Source organism: Lissotriton vulgaris, chromosome 5 (genome assembly GCF_964263255.1).
Source record: "Lissotriton vulgaris chromosome 5, aLisVul1.2, whole genome shotgun sequence".
NCBI classification, from domain to species: domain Eukaryota; kingdom Metazoa; phylum Chordata; class Amphibia; order Caudata; family Salamandridae; genus Lissotriton; species Lissotriton vulgaris.
Genome location: NC_141693.1, coordinates 584439391 through 584457026, shown reverse-complemented (window position 1 = coordinate 584457026; position 17636 = coordinate 584439391). Strand labels below are relative to the sequence as shown.

Below are 17636 nucleotides of genomic sequence, written 5' to 3'. Positions count from 1 at the left end.
CTGTTGTTTATTTCGTCAACACATAATCATACTGTGATATACTGTTCCCGTCCTAGTACATTCTATTTCATCATTATGTGTAACCTGTGATCACATCTTCTTGTTTCTATTTTACACGACACATCATTAACTAATAGAAATATTCGAAATCGACACTTCGCACGTCCATCTTTAGGTTTACACGGACTTTCTCTTGTTTTGACATGTGACCACAAGCCCACTAATCATTACACAGATCACTCGTGTCACAACACGTGATCAAACGCCCACCTATCGGAACACATATTACAAACTTGGTGACCCGGTACATCCATTTAGAAGGCGGCACACAGTGAGCGTTCACGTTTTTGAACTGATGAACGCGGAACACGCCGAGATCACCTGCTTTTCAGTAAGCCCTGTAAACTTTACGAAGAACTAGGCAACTCGATGGATACAACGTAGCAACCCCGCTACCGAGTATACAAGTCCACTGACACACTTTACTCTGTTTTTTAGGCTCATCTATAATTTTGAAAGTACGCTGACACAGTGTTACAAACAGGTTTGAATATCTTATTATTAGCACATGCATGGACTTACGCGGGTGTTAATCACTTTGAAACCCACACGAGTTTCACCCTTACCCACAACAGGATAGACACCAAGAGAATGTCGATAAAATTTCGTTTTTACAAAATTCTGTGCATGATATAAAGCCACCACATCCCTTTTCTTTCCTCGTAAGCAGATTAACAATGATTCACACTGATGACTCCATCTCTTCTGCCTTTTGCATGATCACATATGTTGGAATATGTATAAAGTTGTATAAATAATACATGGAAATGAATTTTCTTTTGAAACTGTACTTGGTTTCTTTACAGAAATTTACACGGCCCCTGAGGAAGGGCTAAAGCCCGAAATGCATTGGGCCACCGGGCCACATGTTAAAAGAACATGAGAATAATCATGTGATGAACTAAAAATGAACAAATAAAAGCATACATCGAACTTTATTTACACGTTTCGAACAAATCATTGAACTTAACAAAGAGTGCTCTGGAGAGACACTATTCTCGAGGGAACATTGCGTTTAATAGTCTTGTTCCAAAACCCCAAGTACGGGGGGTTCAACTCTACGGGCACCACCCACCCATATTGACCTTTGACCAAATTTCGTAACAAAAGACTGTGAGTGCGTATCCTACCAACCGTTTGGACCGGAATCTGCCAGAAGGACCCAAGAGTACTTACCTCAACAATGGAGGAGTGCCATGGTGGTCCAGACCCCATGCCCACTGTGAAAGGCTCCTCGCTGGCACCCTTCACCTTCAACTTCAAACCTTGCGTTGGTCCCAAACTCTCTGTTTTGTCTCCAGTGAGAGCAGGTAAAAAGGAACCTTGATTCAAAGAGCCCATGGGTGAGGGCAACTGCTCTGACTAGCCTCAAGTGAGGGAAAAATGCCTCTTTCACCATCCCGCTTGCCATTCTGGAGGATTTTTATGACTACAAAAGCAACAAAGTCCAATCGTGAAATTGTGACCAGAATGCCCATAAATCACACCTAGGCTAAATTTCATGTTTGGCACTGGTGAACTCTTCTGCAATTCTGCACGCCTGCTGCTTGTGTCATAGGCACCAAGAGTTACACAATTGTTTTTATTGATCAAATGAGACTCTGACATCAAGGTAAAAATGCATACCAAATAAAGTTGAAAATAAAGGTGTTACTTGGAAATATAGTAACATCCTGAAACGGATGCATGAGACTATTGCCTAGCCCCTAGACTTGCAATTACCGGGAATCTCGGTAAATGCAGAGATGAATAAATAATTGGGATTGTAAATTGCTTTTGGGGAATACCATGGAGAAGTTTATTTTTCTGTGCTGATTATTGAATATTTTCCCTCCGGTTGTGAACATATGAGATTGTTCTTCGTCAAAAGCTCTGTGACTGATAAGAAAGCCAAAACGATGACCCTCCTTATGAGTTACAATGAGCAATGTGAAGTATTTATCTCATCAATGAAATCAAGGGCTGGAGTTCACCTGGTGTTCTAAATAACAACTATTACACGTTTTGGGGTGAAAATATGTGGAAGTTAGTGTTTTCTGCGCCACAATCTGCATGTTTTGGTGATTACTAGGATGCCTTTCCCTGTAAAGATCCAGCAGATTTGACCTGCTAGTACTAGGGGGCCGATTATGATCGCGGACGGACTTGCGTCCGTCCGCGATCATTGAGGAGGAGGGGACGTCCGCATGGGCTGCGGAGTCCCCTCCTGTGCGATTAGGATGTGACCGCCAGTGTGGCGGTCACATCCTCTATTTTTAACATTGCCGCGGGTGCAGCTTCAAGCTGCACCCGCGGCAATGTTAAAAATGCACGCATTGCATTTGCATGCAGAAAGAGGCAGGCACCGCGCGGTGCCTGCCGCTTTCTGCATGCAAATGCGTTCGTCCGCGATCATTGAGGAGGAGGGGACGTCCGCATGGGCTGCGGAGTCCCCTCCTGTGCGATTAGGATGTGACCGCCAGGGTGGCGGTCACATCCTCTATTTTTTACATTGCCGCGGGTGCAGCTTCAAGCTGCACCCGCGGCAATGTTAAAAATGCACGCATTGCATTTGCATGCAGAAAGAGGCAGGCACCGCGCGGTGCCTGCCGCTTTCTGCATGCAAATGCGTCCGTCCGCGATCATTGAGGAGGAGGGGACGTCCGCATGGGCTGCGGAGTCCCCTCCTGTGCGATTAGGATGTGACCGCCAGGGTGGCGGTCACATCCTCTATTTTTTACATTGCCGCGGGTGCAGCTTCAAGCTGCACCCGCGGCAATGTTAAAAATGCACGCATTGCATTTGCATGCAGAAAGAGGCAGGCACCGCGCGGTGCCTGCCGCTTTCTGCATGCAAATGCAGGGGAGTACCATAGGTACCCCCCATGTGCACCCCCCACCCCCCTTCACCTAGGGGGCCCGCAACGGGCCCCCTAGGTGAAGATCCGTATGCTTTTCCACGGCGGAAAACCCGCCGCGGAAAAGCACTTTTCAAAGCCCATGCTGATATGGCGGACGGTGTCTGAGAGACACCGTCACCATATCAGAGCTTTTCCGCCGCGGTTGTAAGCCGACCGCGGCGGAAAAGCTGCGGACGGAAACCAGGACCCACCAGCCATCCTAATGTGGCGGTGGGTCCTTGGTCAGTCCGCTGCGGGTTTTCCGCATCCTCGGGGCCGGCGGTGGCTTCCGCCGGCCCCGAGGATGCGGAAAACCCGCAATCATAATCAGCCCCTAATATGGTTAATACACTTTTAATTAGATTACAGGGTGTGATGGCATTCAAATAGTTGTGGTTCCAATGCCTTAGCAAAGCAGGTGTCAAGAAAAAAAGCAACTTGTGACGGGGGCGTATGAGGGGAACTTTACTGCCTTAAAGGTTATTGTATTGTAGAACTATTTAGGGAACTAGACACCAAATTAAGTCCTGTACTGCAATGTCAAATTAACCCTGGAGTGTTGACACTGTAAGACCTGTGTGGGCATTAGTTTAATGACACTGATTAACACTGTACCATGGACAACCAACATAGACACCCACAACATATCTGTGACATACAAGGCTTTGTGAAAAAGCAGCTGATTTTTTCAGACACTACTAGGTATCTGTAATACCAACAGGTGCTGCTATCCATGTTTTCTAGTATGGTCTTTTGCATATTGGTTTATTTTGTTTGTAATTCTTGTTCATATCTATTGCTCATAATGCCACAAAGTAGCTTTAAAGTGCTCATTAATAATACACTGCATTGACTTAATACAATAATACATTATCATGTTGAATATAAATATAATTCACACTGCATTCAGCCCTACCCAACTGCTAAGGGCAATCCATAGAGGAAAAGCTCCCTTGATGTTCTATGGCAGAGCTCCCACAGGCCCAAAATACTAATGGTGATTACAATGCCTAACCAGCCATTCTTAAGAGAACATCCTATGCAAACATAGATTGTGGCTGCTGGTGACTATGGTACATGTTTATAGTACTTAGTATTTCTCTCAGGTTTGCCGTGCCAGAATTTAACATGGTAGGCACATTTTGATTTGATTACATGGTTCGATAGCATTCACCTAACTTGTCAGTTCAATCACTGAGCAAAACGTGATTTGTGGTGGTGTACAAAAAAGCCCATTTGTAATGAGGGCCTATGTGGGGAAATTCACTTCCTTTAATGCTGTTGTAGCATAGAACTATTCAGGAAACTAGAGATCAACGTATGTCAATTAGTGCAAAGTCAAATTAGCAGTGTAGTGTTGGCACTGCAAGAACTGTGTGGGCACCAGTAATATTATAAAAATTAACACTGAAAATTGGATAACCTAGACACCCGCAAAATGTCTGTGACATTCAAGGCTTTGTGAAAGAACAACTGATTTTTTTCAGACACTACTGAATCTTTATCTGTGTAATACCTAGAGATGCTGCTATTCATGTTTTCTAGAAAGTTTTTACACATATAATTTTTATTTTTGTTTTTAATTCTGTTTTATTTCTATTGCTCATAATGCCACAAAATAACTTTAGAGGACACATTCATTCCACTCTAAATGCAACTTAAAACAATGATACACTTTCAAGTTGAATAAAATGTAAATAATGTTGTACACAGCCCTATTCAACCTCTAAATATCATCCATAAAAGAAAAGGTTCCTTGATGTGATTTGAAAGAACTGCTTTTCACCAGCAAGGGACTACCTGTACAGTGTCTAACGTGGCAGATGAGGAGCCCCGCAAAATCCCACATCTGTGCATCTTAAAGCACCACATAAACGCACTTCTTGTCCTGCGGTGGGGAAGCTGCTTCTAGCCAGCAGGGGACTACCAGTCCCAGTTTGCAACAGCCCGGACGGGTACCCCTGCAACATCCTGCACCTGTGCACCTGAAAGCACATCATAAGCACACTTCATGTCTTGAAGGACAGGAGTCACTTTTTGCAAGGGCCTTCATGTCCCAGTGCCCAACTGGTAAGAGAGGAGAAGCCCCAGCAACATCCTGCACATGTGCACCTGAACGCGTTACATAAACGCACTTCATGCCCCAAGGCACTGAAGCCGCTTTTTGCCAGCAAGGGACTACCTGTCCCACTGTCCAACAAGGCAGAGGAGGAGCCCTGTAATGTCCCACACCTGAGCACCCGAAGAGGCTATATAAACTCACTTCATGTCCCGCAGAGCAAAGCCAGGGCCAAGGGAAGACTAATACTGCACCCATCAGCATCTGGCAGTGTCTTGGCCACCTCTCTAACATCTTGATCACATGTTAATCATTTTTCCCTTTTAAATAGCAGGGCATCTCCAGTGGCTCTAACATGGGAAAGCAGAAGGCAAACCTCCTAACTCACTCTACTAGTTTGACCATGGGCAGTTTTTTACAGCGATTGGTAATCATAAATAATAAAGAAATTGATCTGGCTGGGAGGAGGTTCTCACTGTCATCCCTCCTCTATGCCTGTGCCCAAGCTGAACTAAATAATGAGGTGGTGCATGATATCAGTACAGATGAAGAGTTTCAAGACTCAGCACCCATATCCATAGTTTCAGACACCACCCCGGCTCCAGCTTTAGGGGATCAGGGGAAAGGAATGCAATCTCTGGGCAGCACTTCTGGTAAAGGGATTAAGAGGAAGTCTCACGGAGTGAAAAAGAAAAGAGCAGAGGGAGGTGCAAAACTTAAAAGACCTTGCTCTGGCTTACCCCTAGGTGAGCAAATCATAGGGGAAAATATAGTCAATAGTAGCATGTAGCCCGGTGGGGAATCATTTGCCCTCTTGGTCGATGAGCTATCTAGGGTTGTGCTCTCGTCATTCTCTGCTGACTTGAGCCCCATATTAGCATATCCAATCGATATCGAAGAAGCCCATTCCAAATTAAAAGCATTGCCTGGGGAGGGGAGATATGCGGGCCAGTAGAACATGGACAAAAAAAGAGCACTGTGGCTTTGACTCCTCCTAATGGGATATACTGCCAAAGGTAGTCCACTGCAGGGGAACAGGTCTCAAGTCAGCTGGTGATAAGGAGATCCCTCCCCAACCCTCCTGGGCTGCTGCTAAAAATGCCTCTAAAAGACCAATTCACCCAGTAATGGGAGGGCAGAGTGACCATAGCAGCAATGCGCGATGTCCATTAAATTACCCTACTGGCCCAGAGGACCATATACTTGAACTTCGCTCCCCTCCTAAATTCATGGATAATTACTCCCTAATGTCTTTTACGCTACCAACATTGTAACTCACTACACAAGCCATCCTATATGCAATGGTATTAAAAGCCATCCCTCCCCTGAGGCAGGATGTGAAGGAACTCTATGATCAGCTGCTGAACAAGGCAGTAGATTGGATCACTAGTAGAATAGAGGGACAAGCACTTTTGCACAAGCAGATCGATCTTGTTCAGAGGGTTGGATGGGTGGGTGGGCCACTCCCCGAAAGCAGACTATAATGACTGCATAGTCATGAACTTCATGGACAGGGCCATCACAAAGGACATTTTGGCAGGGATCCACTTCTCTGGGTGGCCCCAACTCCTTACACTTACCCTAGGAAAGAATCTGGTCATAACGGTTGTACAATTTTATAATAATATCTTTGATTCAACAAAGGGGTACCTGGTCAAAACATTAGAAATTGACCTGGAATTATTTCTTGACCGAAATCCCTTAATAATCTGGGTTGGCGATTTTAACATTACGGAATGCACTAATGTGCCCAAAATAACCTGTGGGTACTGTTCTGTTGGTGGACATACTTTGGCTAATTTTAAACATAGTGCTTACGGTTTAGCTCTCAATGATCTGATGATGAAACTTAATCTAATTTTAGTTGAACACTGCTACAATGGTAATTATCCTCATTTAGTCTCTTTTAAAGGGACAGGATACAGCAGTAATATCAATCATATTTGCCCCTAAGATCGCAATAGAGTAAATATGTTAGACCTTCAGGTGGGAGCTAAATGTATAAGTGACCACAATCAAGTGCTTCTTACATTGAAGCTCAATATTCCAAAACTCCCAGATTCATGGAAAATCAATAACATTATCCCCGTTGGCCTGAATGGTGTCAAATAAAATGGGCAGATGTTGATCCTGCTAGCTTTTAAAATAATCTTTTAGCCAGTGTTAGATCTGGGGGTCTCTAGTTGGCAAGGGTATACACCTTTGTCCAAATAGGGACTCTTACTTCTAAATCAGGATACAGGGATTGCACTCCTTAATAACCCCTGCTCACCCCCTTGGTATCTTGGCTCGAGCAGACAGGCTTATCTCAGAGGCAGTGTGTTAAGCATTTGTGAATATACACAGTAATACAGTGAAAACACCACAGGTGGACACAACTCAGGTTTTATAAAAAAAAGTATTTTTATATAGACTTAAACACAAGACCACAAATGACAAAAATCTACAACACCACACTTAAGATTGCTTAAAAGATGATCAAAGTTGCTTAGTTCAAGTTGATGATAAATGCGACAAAGTTCTCAATAAAGTACCTGGATGTATAACGCAAAGTAAACAAAAGCCTCGCAAAAGGGGAGATATGTCGGTTTCTTGACCCAGGGGAGATGATGCGTCGTGCCTCAATGCTTGCGCAGAGTAGGGGATGCGTCGTGATCCTTACCTGTGCGGAGGTGATGCGTAGATTCTCAGCCTGCGGACCCGTTGCGGTGCGCAAGATGGCGCCTTGATGCGATGCGATGATCTGGTTGCGGTGCGAGAAGTTGGCGCCCTTGATGCGGCGATGTGATGATGATGATGATGCCCTGGCAGCCTTGCGACGACTCTGTACTTTGGAGCTGCGACATGCCCTGCGAGACTCTTCTCCAGTGATGCAATGGCAACTCTCACAATGGCATCCCGCTTCTCCGGTGAAGCGACAGCAGGCAGCTTCGATAAACACATGCTACCAGGGAGATGTGGCGAAGGCTCGGTTCTCAGGCGATGCGACGATTTCAGCTGCGGCGGCGACGCCCTTCTTCTCGATGCGTCGCGTTTCCAGCTCCCAGCGGCATGCAAGTGTCTGGAGTCAAAATTCCCAGCAAGGAAATTCAGTGGGGAGCTGGAGATGAAGTATTTTGTCCCTGTGACTTCAGCAGGAGGCAAGCACAGTTCAAGCCCTTGGAAAATATTCTGTAGATGAAAGTCCTTCCAAAGTTCCTTCTCCTTTCCCCTGGCAATGAAGCAACCACTGCAGGCCAACCCAGCAAACAGCACACTGGCAGAGGGGAAGTACAACTCCTGCAGCTTCCTTGGTTCTTCTCCCTGGCAGAAAGGATTCTTTGTCTAGAAGTGATCTCATTTCTTGGGATCAAGGTCCCAATATTTATACCCCCAAATCCTTTGTTCTCTGAAGGCAGAGGGGCCTCTATCCGAACCAGTTCCTGAGCACTTTGCCCCCCCACAGGAGGTGGAGCTAGCAGAGGGGAGGGAAGATACTGATCTGGAGCACTTTGTTGACAAGATTCCTCCTCTCCTTTCACATTGCAGGGCAGAGACATCAGACAAGCCTCAGGAGGTGGAGCCAGCATTGTAGAGGGAAGGGCCGGCCCTATTCAGGTCCCAGGTGCAACTCCTCCCTCTGATCTAGATGCAGATCTCTCTATTAACCACTGGGCTGCCCCAGCCTGTCTCCTGGAATCCCCCAGCCCTGTCAATCACAAATCCAGACAAGGAATACACAACCTAGTAGAAGCAGGTCTGGACAGTTAGTCAAGAAAATACCTACTTTCTAAAAGTAGTATTTTCAAACATAGAATATTAAAACTAACTTTACTAAAAAAAAATGTATTATTGAGTTCAGGCATACTACATTCGAATTTCTACCATGTTCCCTGAGTCAGTTAGGATTATAAGAATGTAATAATCTAACTGTCCATTCTAGCCTATGGAGAACAGGTAGCCTTTAATAGTCAAAAACGAAAATGGTTGTAATTCACTATTAGGACATGCTACACACATCAGAGTATGTCCTACCTTATACTTACAATGAACCCTGCCCTTGGGCCTATCATAGGGGTGTCTAACATGAAGCAAAAGGAAGGTTTAGGGATTGGCAAGTGGGTGCACTTGGCCAAGTCAACATGGCAGTGCTAGACTGCACATAAGCCTTGCAACGGCAGACCTGAGCCACACTTTACAAGCTGCTTCTGTGGGTGGCACAACCAGTGCTGCAAGCCCACCAGCAGCATTTGATTTACAAGCCCTCGGCACACATGGTGCACTGTACTAGGGGCTAACAGGTAAATCAAATAACCCAATCATGGAATCACCAATTAGTACATCAATTTAACATAGGGAGCACTTGCACTGTGGCACTGATTAGCAGTAGCACAGTGTTCAAAGCATAAAACCAGCAAAAACATATCAAACCAGAGGAGGCAATCTGTCAAAATGGAAGGGAGACTCACGCCAATGATGCCAGGTCTAACAGCTAGGAATCTGGATCAATTTATGATAGGTGTAGCCCCGTAAACAACTCAATCAGGGAAGAGGGATGCTCACATCGAGGCATCAAACTCCATTATTGAGGCATTGACTAAAAAGCCAAAGTGGTCTAGATATGATAGAAAGGGCTGGTTATTTGGGCTATGCACAAAGGCACAAATTAAATTGATTAAAAAAGTAGCCCAATACCCAAGAGATTCCAAGGCAGTCCAGGAAGCCATATCTACTTTTAATAGTACCATAAAGCAGAGTAAGAAAGATCTACAAGGTGAGGCTTGGGTGAACCTACTACAAGCTGTGGAAACTAAAAATAGTACCTTATTCTGGAGAATGGTTAATGCCCGTGGTTCACTAAGGGCATTCGCTTTGATATGGAATCCTCAATCACACCCAATCAGTGGGTGGATCATTTTGGCTCGATCTGCTCTCTCCCCAATCCAGATGAGGGAACCCCCCCCCACCGCTGATGGGGACCTTTTCAACTGCGATTGTTTTTACCCTTGATGATGTGTTGAGGGCCATAAATAAAAGTCAAAAGGCTCTGGGTCCAGATGGGGTCCAAATAGACGCCTACAAGGACCAACCTAATTTGTGGGCTCAGTTTTGACCAAGGTCTTGAAAGCACCAAGGGCTGACCACATACCTCTACCTTGGCCCGTTTCTCTTATCATACCCATTTTCAAAAAGGGAATTAGGAATGATCCAAAATGTTATCGCCCCCAACTATCTCTTTTACTCTTCCACATAATAACTGGGGAGAGTCTTGTTAGACAGATTAAAGGCATGCAGAGAAGAAAATTAAATCTTCTCAGTTATCTATTATGGGTTTAGAAAAGGTTTGGAGACTGCTGAGCCTATTGGTGGGGAACTATACCGTGTCCAACAAAGGGTGTCTTCACATATGTTTCATTGATTTAGGCAGTGCTTTCGGCCCGGTCAATCACATGAGACTTTGAAAGTGTTTGGATAAGAAGAAGGCTCAAAAGGAGAATATTTTGAATTTGGCTTATTTGTAATATAATTTAACAGTGAAAGTCCACTTCTATCAAGGAGATCTGTGTGGCACAAACAAGAAACCATGTTCACAAGATTTATCATTAAAGTATGCATGGGTCTAGATAAGATTAGTCAAATCCCCTGGTGGTGGAACATATAGTGGGTTCTGCTGGGCATGGGTCAAACATTGAGGCACCTTTTGGTACCCTCAGAGGACATTATTAGCAACTCTAAAGTTAATCTAAAAGAGTACTTATTCAGTGGAACGCTATACCACAGTGAATGACCAGCCAGGTTGTGAATTGTTCCTGTGGACAACCAATAATGTTTAGCATGGATACCTTTTAACTTGCTTTCAGTGTTCTTACTTTTCTCTGTATGACTGCATTTCTAAGAAATGAAGGCTGGGGATCTATTACGCAGAAATGCCCCTGTGACAATCAGTTGGAGCACTTAGAACTTTTTTGTAAGTTCTACCTAACTTCTACCTAACTGCCATGAAAACCTATTTCAAACTCCTCTTTCTAAAGCAAGCATTATTTATCATCAGGCGGTTTATAAGTATATGTATAATATAGGGGATGAGACACTGCGCTGTAGGGTTGTTTTGTTTCTTTCTAAGGTTCTCTGCATTAAAGACTCTTCGATGAAACAAGGAATGAAGTGGCATATTATCAAGGAATTTATCTCCGCTTTTTTGGCTTTAAAGGCAAAGAAAGCGTAGATAAAATTATCTCCCTATTACCTAGCTGTCGCTAACACCAGTTAGCAACAGCTAGTAGGAGATAGCGACCATCTTGGGCCCCGCTTTGCATGTCAGAAAAATGTATCACTAATGACATGCAAAGTGGGCGTGCCAAGATGTCAGCGACTGGAAACAGTCGCTAACATCGCTATCTCCTATTACCATCTTTTGGAGATATTCGCGCTAAGCACGAATATCTCCAAAAGCTAACACCTGCCCAGGAGGAGTTATTAGCCATGTTATCCAATGGGAGGTGGATAACATGGCTAAAAGCATTAGCTCGGTAATGCCTGAATATCGCAGATTTTTCAGCGATATTCATGCATTATTGCTGATTTTTATCGAATTTGCGATAAACCTTGGTATCTGCGATAAAAATCGCCGCAGCTCAGCGAAAATTTTTTATCGCTAACCAAGCAATAGCGATAATTATCGCTATTGCTTGGTAATATGCCCCGAAATCATGTAATGTGCTTTATGATCTTGTTATGCAATCTAGACCCGTCCTGCTATGTATTACGTTAACATCTTAATGCCAAATCTAATTTTCATATGTAGTAGCGTTTTTATGAAATGGGATCATTTTGTGAGATGAATATTTTTATCGAACTAATGTATTGATATGATGCTTTTATGGTTTATGAAATATGAACCAAATAAAGATTTTGCAACGAAACAAGTAGTCAGAGCTCCCACTAGGCCACAAATACCGATGGTGCTTAAACTGCCTACACAGTCATTCTTAAGTGGGCAGCCTCCGCCAACACAGTTGGGGCTGCAGGTGACTGTGGCCCATGTTTGTAGTACTTGTTTGCTAGAAAATAGTTCATAGTAATTGTATTTAATTTTAGGAAACCAGAAGTCAGAAATATGGAAATGAAAGGACATAGATGTAATGTGAGGTTTGAACGAATTCCCATAAAACCCGAACTGCTTGATGGACAGAATTCACAAGTTTTCTTTGGGGAATCGAGAACCCTCTTTTGCTAGCTTTTTACGTACAACACAGAGGTCCTTAGAGAACATGTGTTGGCTATGTGTGAAACAATTGGCAAAACAAAAATACAGGTATTTTTGAAGAACACAATGTTCGAGTGCAAGGTATTTATTTGAGCAGACATACGTTTAATAAAAGAAGAACCTTTTGCATAACAAACATTGTAAAAACTATGTGCATGGAATGATTTAAAGGTACACAAAACAAACAGGGAATCAAAAGGCTAAAAATAGTTAAATCTAATCTTGAGTTCGTATTCGGTCCTACCAGTTGGATCACTTAAAAAATCTGACCTGAGTTCATTTGCGAAACCTAAAGACGTCAAGATGCAATATAAGCCTCTGGAGCTCGAGCTCAAAGAAGTCGAAAAAGATATTTAAAAGTGTCAAGCTGCTTTTCAAGATACTGAGGTAAAACTGATAGTATCCTGGTTAATAACGTGCTAGGAAGAAGGACGTTTAGCTTGCTAGGGTAGCATTTTCTTGGATACGAGGCACGAACCTGCAGGAAAATACCCCATCTGAGGGACTTAAAACACTACACTCATGACCCTTTTCATATGTATACAATGTTTCAAATTATAAAACAACATTCTCCAAGAGTTGACTCATTGAGGGGCAAATTCGTCCCTTTCTGTTTCTCTCCACCCTTATTAAAAATAAGTGTTGACACATCAAGTCAGTATATTCAAATTATGTATCTTGTAAAAAGTGATAACCAGTCCAGTTAAAGTGATTGTTTTATACATTGTGTAAATTGAATGTTCACCTTTCCATATGTGTTTGAGATCTCTTTTTTGAGATTTTAATTGAGCAGAGCTTTCAGGAAAGACAATACATATTTACACATTAAATCAAAAAAAGATGGAAAAGTGGTTCTTCCTTAAATACAGACAAAAATCATTGATTAATATATCTAATTATACAGCTTGTTAAACAAAATTCAAAAGGTTTTAAAAAAACTCGATTTAAAATCATTAACCAAACAAGATTACTTTGATCATCCCACAAATTCAACATTCAACAAGATATTTCCAAGTCAAAGAAAACTTTTGGATTGGCCCCACACGTTTAGCATAAGCTTCTTCAAATTTTTTAGTGCGCTTCATTTTATTAAACCATTTCTGAAACAAAGGTACTTCCAGTGATCTCCAGTTTTGTAAGATTAAAGAGCGAGCCACCAACATTGAAATAGCTAGAAAAAAACCCTCAGATTTAGACAATATGGCCTCTAGACTAGTTACACCAAACAGGACAGCTTCTGCTGTTGGAGCGTAAGGTTATTTGGATCGCCTGGCTGAAATACCCATATTTTTTCCCCCAAAACACTCCCAGTTAAGGGAAGATAAAAATATGTGCCTCCATCCCCCTTCCGATGGGGTGAGACAGCGAATACACCTATTTTCAGCCTCAGAATTGCCGCGGGTTCCGCTCGTGAGGCGAAGTTGGTGCGCTGAATCCTTTTTTCGTGCTGGTCCCTGGCTGCATTTCTGCCCGCACTTGGAAGGTGACCTGCAGCTGGAATATCCATGGACATTGCTTGTGACTTTGGATTGACTGGAGGCAATACCATCTATTGGCGGGACTGCGAGGACCAGCCTGGCTCGCTGCTCTAACCTGCCGTAGCTGGTCCTCTTCCCGCCCCCTCCTGCCTGCATATAGCCCCGCCCATACCCGCGCACGCGGGATGCGCGCTGGGCTAAGCCCGGGCGAAGGGCGGGCCGTCTGTGGCCGTCCGGGGCCGGAGGAGGCCGGGCCAGGCCCTGTCTCTTTCGTTTATTTCATTTTTTTCTTGTATTTCATTTAATACTGAGCACGATGGTTCTCCGCTCAGGGAAGGGGTGGAAGGTAACCCTCAGTACTGCAGGTGGGATAGTAACGGGGACTATGGACCAATTTCTCAAACGGGCTACGGATATACTGGAAAAGGAAATAGCCCTGACGGAAAAAAGACTGTCCTTAGACTTGGTGACAGGGAAGCGCTCATCCCTGGGTCACATTAGGGTAGCTGCTTCACCTGATCCAGAACTATCTGACTTAACTGCCGCCCAACGCCCCACGTCAGCCTCTGTGTTGCAAGAGCAAGACGTTGTAGAGGCAACCTTAAATTCCACCAGAATCAGTATAGTTTCCGGTGGATCTCATGAGTCTCTATCCCTGCAGGGTACTTCTATAAATTCCCCCCTATCCCCTACTCCCTCTATATTACCTAGCTCTCCGGAAGAAACACCAAGACCAGTTCCGAGAGGAAAGTCCAAGCCTAGTTTGAAGAAAAATAACTATAATAATGGTAAGAGGAAAAGAGAGGATGGTGCCCAGAAGGGGAGCTTGGCTAAAATATCTAAATTAACCTATCCAATAGGGAGCCCCCGGCCACCTAGTGTACCGATTGGCGACACCCTTCCAGATCTCGAACTTACCACAAATAATGAGCTTTTGGGGAAAATAGAAGTTATGATGCAGTCTCTTATATTGCCCCTTGTCGAACGGACAAGAATGATTATTAGTAAATTAGATCAGCTAGAAAAACTAGTAAAAGGAAACGGTAGTCTTTTGGACAAGCTAGTTTCCGTTAGGGAGCCTGCCAAGACACTTAAGACACCTGCGATTGCTAATCAGCTACGGGGACATCGTGGTACTGCCCAGGTAACTACTGATAAACCTGTAAGTAAAAATATAGTCACCTCAAATGTTGCCCTTCAGCCATGTCAGGGTGGTAACAAATCTGACCCTACAAATAAGTCCGTAAGTAAACCGCCCAGTGGCCCGTCAGTGGCAGCTCAGGAAACATCTAAGGAACCTGATTCTCTGTCTAAAGAGAAGGGGGAAGCAGGTTTCAGTAAGAGAGGGAGACTTCTAACACCGGAGCTCCCACCGGAAGCCAGCCCCTTAGTGGTCATCTTAGCTGGCGTGCCAACCCTGAGGGAGCACGTGCAGGAATATTTTGCTTCACTTAAAAATAAGGTTATTAACTGGCTTAGTTTGAATAGACCGTTGCCGCCCCATTTCATTGGTGAGATTGTAATGATAAGGAGAACACCCTGGATTGGTAGAACGGCTAGAAGTATAAAAGGTTACTGTATCGTGGTTACCTTTAGAGAGCCAAGAACTGTCTCCCATATATGTGCATGGCCTAATCAAAGGTTAGATGAAACCATTCAGACCCTCCCACTAACCTTTTTTTATCCCCCCTCCCATGCAGGGGTAGCAATGGGAGGGTTTAATGAATGGATAAGCGTAGAAAGGAGGGGAGTGAATAGGGGGAACTGGAATAGACCGGACCCCCTGTTCATTCCAGATATGTTCCTTAGCTATAACCGCTTCAATTGTCTAGAGGCGGTAGATTGACTGTACCCAATAGAGGAGATAAGGCCTCATCGGGATTTGGAAGGAGAGGGTAGGGCCCCCTTGGAACTGGCAGAGTCTTTAAGTCAAGCAGGCCCTAATCCCGTGGACGATGTAGCCCGAAAGATAGCACGGATCCAGGCGTGCAAGAGGAGGAAGATTATGGGGGGATACATCGTCAACATAATCTCTTTATGTTAAAAAGTGGTGACCAGGGGGCCATAGATGCTATATTTAGGGAGCCAAATATAATTCCCGAATTAGAGCAAGTAGATTGCCAGGGCGGGTATAAATTAAGATGTTGGAACATCACAGGCTGGAATAGCAAAATAGAGTCCCTGGGTTGGAGAGATCTCATGGATAGATTTGATATCCTCTGCCTCCAAGAGACATGGAGTGTCCAAGATATAAGTTACGATGGATTTGTCTCATTCAATCTGCCTACACAGGGATCAACTATGGGCAGAGCTAAAGGAGGCCTCCTGATTTTGCTCTCCATCGACTTCCCGGTGAAGGTTATCTTGTACGAAAAGGTTGGATATCACTCCGAATTGTTATGGCTGCAACACACCAATGGCCGTGATGTTCTGCTGATTAACTATTATAATAGCTTGCCTGACCCCCTACGTTCAACTGCAGTAAATGAATTGGAGAAGGCTTTGGACAAAATGTGTCATGTTAATCATGCTAACCTTCTATGTATCGGGGGGGGATTTCAATCTTCAAATGTGCCCGCTATCATTAACCAAGCCACGTGGGTTTAATGACGATAGAGGTGAAGGGTGTGTACATTTTATCCATAATATGGATGGAGAGTCATTGAACTCAGTCCTAGCAAAATACGATTTAGTTGCCCTGCAAACTGCAAAGGATGGCGAGGGCAACACTGTTCCCACATTCATTGGAAGGAATGCTGGCATGGTTATCGACCATTTGTTGATCTCAGCTAATATCAGTAGGTTTTGTAATGTCCCGGTCCTATTGGATCTCACGATCGGCGACCACAATTTTATTACATTGGATTTATCTATCTGGGGCAACAAAGCATCGGTAGCTAAAACCATTGTCACTAATTTTGCCCCTTGCCGACCTAATGGTTATAGCAGTGGTTTCCAAACTTTTTTGACCCGTGGCTCCCTTGACCTAATTGGCACTTCGCCGTGGCTCCCCACCATTTTTATACCCGCGCACCGGGCTGCCGCGGCGCACCCTTTGGGAACCACTGGTCTACATGAAGAATCAAGCCTAGACCTGATGAAGGATTCAGAGAGTAGCCATCACTGTCATTAAACTTTATTTGCAATCACAATGATCTTATAAAGTACATCTCAATGCATACATAGAGTAGTATAAAGCACTCCCACTGAAAGTATCCAGGCTAGAGAAAGGCTCACAGAGCTCTGTGGCGTTACAAGAAGTTTACGTGGGGTAGTCTCTGATCATGGGCGTCCGCAGAAATGTTTCCGGGGTGGGGGGAACATTTTTAACTTCATCACCAACCCCCTTGCACCCTTCTCCCCTCTGCCTTGCACAATTCTCCCCTCTGCCTTGCACCCTTCTCCCCTCTGCCTTGCACCCTTCTCCCCTCTGCCTTGCACCCTTCTTTTCTCTGCCTTGCACCCTTCTCCTCTCTGGCTTTTACCCTTCTCCCTTCGGCCTTACACCCTTCTCCCCTCGGCCTTACACCCTTCTCCTCTCTGCCTTGCACCCTTCTCCCCTCTGCCTTGCACCCTTCTCCCCTCTGCCTTGCACCCTTCTCCTCTCTGCCTTGCACCCTTCTTTTCTCTGCCTTGCACCCTTCTCCTCTCTGGCTTGTACCCTTCTCCCCTCGGCCTTACACCCTTCTCCTCTATGACTTGCACCCTTCTCCTCTCTGCCTTGCACCCTTCTCCACTTTGCCTTGCACCCTTCTCCCCTCTGCCTTGCACCCTTCTCCCCTCTGCCTTGCACCCTTCTCCCCTCTGGATTGCACCCTTCTCCCCTCTGCCTTGCACGTTTCTCCACTCTGCCTTCCACCCTTCTGCCCTCTGCCTTGCACCCTTCCCCCCTCTGTCTTGCTCCCTTCTCCCCCT

The 17636-nt window shown here is 44.6% G+C and overlaps 1 protein-coding gene across 1 annotated transcript in view; it reads left to right on the top strand.

The window, feature by feature from the left end:
* Positions 1-1243: 1243 nt before the first annotated feature.
* Positions 1244-17636, top strand: part of LOC147711293 (uncharacterized) — a 73480-nt gene continuing 57087 nt past the window's right edge. Inside the window, exon 1 of the mRNA XM_086919450.1 lies at positions 1244-1370. Coding sequence (XP_086775576.1) covers positions 1244-1370 — 127 coding nt within the window. The remainder of the gene's footprint in view (positions 1371-17636) is intronic.